Raw genomic sequence first — 7,498 nt, forward strand, 5'->3', positions numbered from 1 at the left:
ATTAATATCACTTTTCACTGTAACCGCCTCAAAGCATGCTATACCTTTCTAACAAAATCATTTGAGCCCGTTTAGCTAACGAACCTGCGCATGCTAATGTTCTTTATTCAGCAACTAGTTAAGATAAATGATAGGTTAAAATGACGAAACAACATTAAAAACTTCACCAGCTCAAGACTAACAACTGTACCTTCACGACAGCTTCGCACTTCATTCGTCTGGTCGACATTTCAATGCTCTGTTAGCAATACGTATGTTTGTTTGAGAGACCTGAGAGACATCTACACTTCCCAGCCGGTGACTGTGATGATTATCTAAAAGAAGAATTGGCGCCACATGCTACAAATGTTTTGTAACTTGCACCTCCTCTCTGTGTTGTGAAAGAGAACTCCAGGAGCTCATTGGCTTTCATACACGACATTCAAATAGGGGGCGTTTATGAGCGACCAACAGCCAATAGGCGCTATAGATTTGATGACGTCAAATCTCTTGCCCCTCTGGTTTCCACAGCAGGTGATAATATTGCCACCCTTTGGCAAGTCATGGCACGACCGACAGGAAGATTGAATAACCAAGGCATTGTAGATAATTTAAGGTCATTTATGCAAAAGAAAATAAATTAATATGAACAGTAATTATGTGACCAACACACTCAAAGCATATTTCAGAATAAGAGACAGAAAGTAGTCAGTTCTCAGATCACAAACATACCATGCAAACACAGAGAAATGTCATCACATAATTTACCAATAAAGATAATAACACAGTGGAAAAGACAGAAACATAGGACAAAATGGTTTATTAGCAAAACATGTATAAATTGCTTGGCATTTGATTTTGTATCTAGAAACATGAAGGAACCTCACAGATCAAGATCAAGTCACAGTTCATACTGAATTGTATGCTTTAACCTCTCCTATGACCTTACATATGATGTCACCAGTTCCGAAGTCTATGAATAGACTTGAAAAATATGAAATCGATGAGAGATCAACTAGGCTCCCATGGATGTCTGGCCGTCCTTTACACCTTCAGAGGTGACCAAGTTGAGTCACTAAGTATCTTCAGAGAGTTTCCCGCACTGGAGGTCAAAGTCAGCGTGCAATAACTGGGCCTTGGGAAAGCTGTGCTCGACTCATGTTGGTACCACACCTCTGACTCTGATTGAGGGCCCATTCCATCTTCGTATTTTTACATCTGTTAAATGTCAAAGCAGGCACTGTTTTACATATGCTCACTAATCTAACTACTGTCCAGCATCCTCATGGTTTGGTTTCTCATCATCTATGAGGTAAAATCACAGCTGACAGATGACTTCACCAGTACACCCATAGTAACATCAACAGAAATACAAACCCAGAATGGTAATGTAGAAAGTATGAAAAACTCTTATTTTAGTACTTGTAACACATTTTATACAAATATGTAACATACATCATGTAAGAACACAGACCTGATGCAGCTTGTTACCACTATCTTTTCATTCCATGGTTTAAGTTCTAGGAAAGAATGAATACCCAAAAGTCCAACTCATATGACAATTCAGGCAACATAAAAATACAAACTTTGAATTTGGGTGACAGTTGTATCATGTCACATCTTAAACGGAAGGAAGAGGGTAGGAAGAGCATGCAGCCAGTCCACACATGTTTTTTCCTCGCTCAATCAAAAAGTATCTGAGGGAATAAAGAAGACAGGTGTCCATGATCCTTGAAAGTACAACACATCACAATAATATACACACACATACGTACACAGACTATATTTACCCGTCCTTTCCCCAAGCTGTGCCCCAAGAGTTCTTTACAATCCAGTACAGCATGCCATTGTCTTCAGCACTGTACCCCACAGCCAGGACCGCATGATTCACCATGTCCTCTGTGTTCTTACACTGGGTGCTAAACAGACAACACTTATGTATTTAGATTAATAGATTGCATGTTTTTTTGTGGGGTAAGTCCAACCTCCTTCAACATCATCCTGCCTATACAAGGATGTGTACAAGGAGGCTCATTTGTCTCTATCAGTTCCAAAACATTACACATGGCTAGAAGGGACAGACAGTTGTATAAAGTGACCCCCAAGCACTCATAACTCTAGCAACATAACAAATGAGCCATCTGACCATCACTGTGGCAAACTTATGAATAGCTACTTATTAGGGATGGACATGTTCAAAGCCAGCAAGCTGTAAACTGTGTGATGAAAGGCTTGGTATCACACTACTTGATATATTTAGCCTGGTGTTCACACTCATCTGACACCAATGTTGAAACAACCAGGATAGGTAAAGTAGTATTCCATACTAAAACTGACAAAAGTAACAGGATGCTACACAATCTCATCCTTACTTAAACCTACTTTTGAGGAGACAAAAAGACAAAAGTCTAAACGTTTGCTCTGGTGTAACTATGAGCATGTTACCTCTGACCAACAGCCATCAAGGATGTTGCTTACTGCATATTTCACTGGCAGTCTTGTTAGTCCACTAATCCTCTTCCATGAATAAATGACTTCTGTGATGGCGGATTACTCGACAAAAATGTAAATATTACCGGGATTACCCGACATAAATATTCTAAATATTTGGGACAGAATAAAAGGGACAGAAACAACGCAGCCACAATCCAGAGTAATCAACTACTCTGAACATTTCTAACCACATTTTATTCATGGACATCAGCAGCACAAACTTACAGTGAGCGCTTGTTGAGGTATTGAGGTAACTGCCTCACCTGGTGTAAACACCTTCTTTATAGTGCACAAAGTCAGCTGTGACCTGAAAGCTGAAGGTCACAGGGTTGAGCCGGGCCACAGCATCAACCATGGCCTTTTCATCATACTGTGGATGGACAAAAATACAAACATTTCGATCAGTGAATTAAATTTCTGTGAGAAGGAAGGAAGTTATGTTATGTTCATTTATTATGTTACTTATATAGTTAGTCTTACAACGTATCCACGATGCTGCTACAGTGTCACACAACAGAATATTTTCATTTAATAGTAAAAAAAACATTCTAAAATGCCTTTTGTCTCCTCCTCTCTGTTACCAATAATGACATGGTTCATGGTAACTGATTTGTGACTTTGTGACACAGCAGTAGTTTCTTAAAGTACATTTACCACTACAATACATTGGAATAAACAAAGTCACAAAGACTCACACTTGTTATGTTGACAACATCTAGGACAAAAGCAGCTGCAAGTGTGGGCTCAAAATGGCAAGTGTCATCCTGAAACAGGAAGAAAACATACATTTTACTAAGATTATTTTTATAATAAAAAATGAGTATAGTGATACACTGCTACAGAAAAGTCATACATGGCCTTTATAGGGATAGTCGACCTCCATCATAAGTCCATTGTTGTATTTGATGTACTCAAAAGCCTGGCTGGGGAGCCCACTGAAACATTATACACATGTATTCTTATAATTACTACAATTTAATGACTTTAACCATAAAAAAACTTCTAATTAAAAAAATATTGCTCACCCCAGACATCCATAATTGTTGAAGTCTTTGGAACAGTCGATCAACTGCTGCTCTGACTGAAATAGAAGTAATTGATTATACAGTTCATATGACTATTTTTACTTATAAAAAGAACCGGACAAACTACCTAGGTCAAACTGTGAACTCCCTCTGCAAGTACATCTTCTAAATCGTTTTGTTTATCATAATTATTATAAGTTCAGAGTTACTAAATAAGACTCAGAGAGATCTCACCAGAGGTATTAGCTTCCCAGTGGCGATAGCGTTTACTGACTCCAGACAACCAGTGGTAGAAAACGTCCAGCAGCTTCCACAGTGACCCTCAAGAAGCAAACACAACATAACTGAAGTATACAGGGTCAGGTGCTGTACATATGATTTGAACTCATCATTTATTACATTCATTAGGCTAACAAGCACATTTCTATTGCAGGATGTTGATTGTGTGGCATTATGCTGTTATTTTTTTAAGTTTTTGTCATTTATTCTCAAATTAGTCAAGCCATAAATATGAATAATGGAACTACATGTTTGATGATACAAAACATTACTTTCACAGTAACTTGCTTTTACATTTTTCAGTGTTCACAGTTAAATCAAAGTACTTTAGGGAACAATCAATGTTTCTATCCTGCTTATTGCAGCCATTACGATGGCTAATTAACTCTACTAATAATAGGGCACACATAAGGCATCAGATTTTCCGCTGTCGCTTAACTTATAGACCAGAAAAAAAAGCATAATAAAATACATTATTATAACATATATTACATTCCAATAGAAGACATAGAGTTTTTAAAGCTTTTAAGACAACTTGAACTATCAGGGAGAAAGGGAGAAATGTACAGCAAGTAACAAGTAGTAATTAATGTCTGTTCCTCATCTCAAGTGTGATGGTACCTCTATAGAGTTAAGTATCATATTAGGATACCTGGTTCTTCACGGGAGTCACAAAGTTGCCTTTCATCCTCCAGTCTACAAACTCAGGATAAGGACCAGTCTTGCTGACGTGATTCCCCTTAGTGGCTGAGCAGTTCTACAAGTGACAAGAATAATAAAAATCCTAATCATTGTGTATAAAAGCACCAGCTGCATAAAATGTGTTGCACTGTAAGATCTATTTTACCTGAGGCACTCTCAAAAGAAGGGATTTCCTGAATTCTTCAAATGTCACGTCTGAGAATTGATTCAGGCCCACTAGATTTGAACAATTATAAAATACATACTTTTAAATTTTTCGAAAAGAGCTGACAGTTCATCCTGTGTGGTAATAATCAGTGCATTACACATATAAGACAGGAGTTAGTGCAACAGTTTACAGTACTTGTGAAGGAGTGATTCCCAGCATTATGGTGATCGATGATCCTCTTATTCTCAGTGAATATGTGCAGCCGATGGTAATACTCCTCAGTGTCATAAACTTTGCTGTACTGCAGGTCAAAAAGATAAATATAATAACATAATGGAATCTAAAAAGACTGTTTTTTAAGTATGCAAAATCAAACAAGCCAGTTGCTTTGTTATGCAAATACCTGTGATATCCACTGTTTGAACTGATACTCCTCTGAGAAAAGACAGAAAGAGGTGTTCAGTTACTAAGCTAATAAGCAACATACACACTGTTATTCAATCTTTCAAATTCAGCCCTTACGTTGATTTACTCAAGTACTATACTTAGTACAAATTCGAGGTACTTTTACTTTCCTTTTTAGGCTTATAGTTCCAATTTACCAGGAATTTAGAACCAGGAAAAGACAACACTTATGCTGTGTTATGATATTATTCAAAATCTAAGACAATCTAACACTGAAATATTACCCAGCCCTACAGTTAGATATGATAGACTATTCAAAATTAAACAACAACAGCATATACAATTGTTAAATTTAATCAACATCAACCAAAAACAGTAAAATGCTGCCTGCAAATTCACGCCAGCAAGATATGTGACTAACATTTTGAATTTAGGGGAAAACATGGACTTCATAATGGCTACTTACCTTCCAGTGAAATTAATGGTGTTAAATTAACAAAACCTAAAACGGCTATGATGAACCATGCAAGACTGAGCGCCATACTTCCCCCACAGGCTCCAGTCGGCGTTGTGAGCGTCACATGACCTGGCTTCTTTTTATAATGACTTATTTTCACTCCCTTAACACCCCCTTCCTTTGACACCCTTTGATGTCCGCGTGGCAAAGCTACAGTATAACCACAAGGTTCATGAGCCCTTAGTATGAGCCTCATACACAAACATACAATAGCTTTCAAGACACTTCTCCCCCTGAGAAAGAATAGATTTATTAACAAGAGGTAATCAGGAAAGAATACACTTTTATACAAAACTGGAAATACTACTCAAGCTGTTGAAATAGACTGAAAGATAATTCTCATACCACTGGGTATTGCTCACTGCAAACATTTGATGTGCCTGTTAGAGGGGGTAAAGATTCATGTGCAAGGGTGGGGTTTAAATACAGTACACATACTGTTCTAGATACAGATTTGAACACGTGAAAGTGGTACATGCCTGCCACTTAAGCTTTAGGTGTTTTTCTATACAAAGCCTGTAAAAAATACATACAAATATTCCTAGAATAAGCACAATATTACTATAGTTCCTGCTAAAACATCGGAATAGACAGGATACAGAATGTGTTACACTTATAAGTTGTTTTCAACATTTGTTTTAAAGTATCATACACAGAAAAGTTATTACAGAGTTGAACGATCATAAGGATAACACATTTCGAGGGATATGTTTTTAACACATTGCACATTAGGAAATGCATCAGACTGCCTGTACACTATATTGTACACAGCAAGTATTTCTGCTTCATTGGCAAATTGTAGATCAAAATAGTTTACATACGTTTGTGGTATATAATCCATTTTATGATTAAGGCAAAACCATAATCCACCGGCCAAAGAGGATTAACCATAAAAACTATGCTGTCACTTTCATACAGTGTAGAAGCTGGGAATTTAACTTCCTGAAGTGGCTCAATATTGGTTACATCTGCTACATACATTGCCCGGTGCTTATACTGTATATACATCATGTTGCCCACCAGGGGAATAAGGTGATAATAAGCTAAGCATAAAAACCCATTTCTCCAAACGGAAAAAATGTGTCCCAGCTCAATCAGAAATCAGCACATGGTTTTGTGTCAGTCTGACTCTAACATTTCCAGTCTCCCCTAATCTCTTGTCATTCAGTGGCTACATGAAACATCAGAGCACATGATTCAACTTTAGCCACGACAGCAGTCCCACTTTTCACCTCTTATTCCGCAGAGCCTGAATTTAAAAACTAAACTTATTCATGAAATTAAACCCAAATTGGTTTCTGCAATAGCCATTCAACTTACATTCAGAAATTATTTCTCTCTATGGTAGTTTTCATTATTAGTGGTAGAGGACATTATTCCTTTGCTGGATTCAATTCAACCTGACTGAAATCTTAAGTATTGCATCTTTAAATGAATGATCATGCAGCTAGTGGATTAGCACATATCTGTATTAATTATATTTTTTTTAAAATTACACTTAGACAAAATAGGCAGAAGAAGCAGCTGCTGTACTTATAAAGCAAAATGTTTGTATGGGGACTTTACTGCAGTTGAGATTACTGCAGTTATATGCAGCTCTCTCTTGACGTTTTGACATCTGAGCAGAAAAGTGGGAGTTGATCATCATGTGTCAAATGTGACCACCATCTCTCATGCATGAGAGCCTTTCTATACTGCATATTCCCTTTAGGATATAACTTAATATCATGTCTTTATACTCTGTCATCTGTGTATTCAGTGGTTGAAAATAACTTCATCATAAAATGGTATTTAAGACGATAAATAACATATAAATACTCTGTAACTATATAAATAAAACCTCTCCGGGCTTCTAGTCTCTAATAACGATTATACACAACAAGTCCATTGGGGAGCACATACTAGAAGGGCACAGCCTACTGTGTCTATTACAAATAATAGTATATGTAC

The 7,498-nt window shown here is 37.1% G+C and overlaps 1 protein-coding gene across 1 annotated transcript; it reads right to left on the reverse strand.

Moving 5' to 3' along the window:
* Window positions 1–1,600: 1,600 nt before the first annotated feature.
* On the reverse strand, window positions 1,601–5,573 carry LOC133979737 (pro-cathepsin H-like). Its single transcript, XM_062418327.1, has 12 exons — window positions 5,498–5,573; window positions 5,030–5,061; window positions 4,822–4,927; window positions 4,624–4,694; window positions 4,429–4,533; window positions 3,732–3,818; window positions 3,498–3,553; window positions 3,326–3,407; window positions 3,168–3,236; window positions 2,736–2,842; window positions 1,770–1,898; window positions 1,601–1,676 (listed from the first exon to the last, which is right to left on the reverse strand). The coding sequence occupies exons 1-12, from the start codon at window positions 5,571–5,573 to the stop codon at window positions 1,601–1,603; spliced, it is 996 nt and encodes a 331-aa protein (XP_062274311.1).
* Between the last annotated feature and the right edge of the window lie 1,925 nt (window positions 5,574–7,498).

Source organism: Scomber scombrus, chromosome 1 (genome assembly GCF_963691925.1).
Source record: "Scomber scombrus chromosome 1, fScoSco1.1, whole genome shotgun sequence".
NCBI lineage: Eukaryota > Metazoa > Chordata > Actinopteri > Scombriformes > Scombridae > Scomber > Scomber scombrus.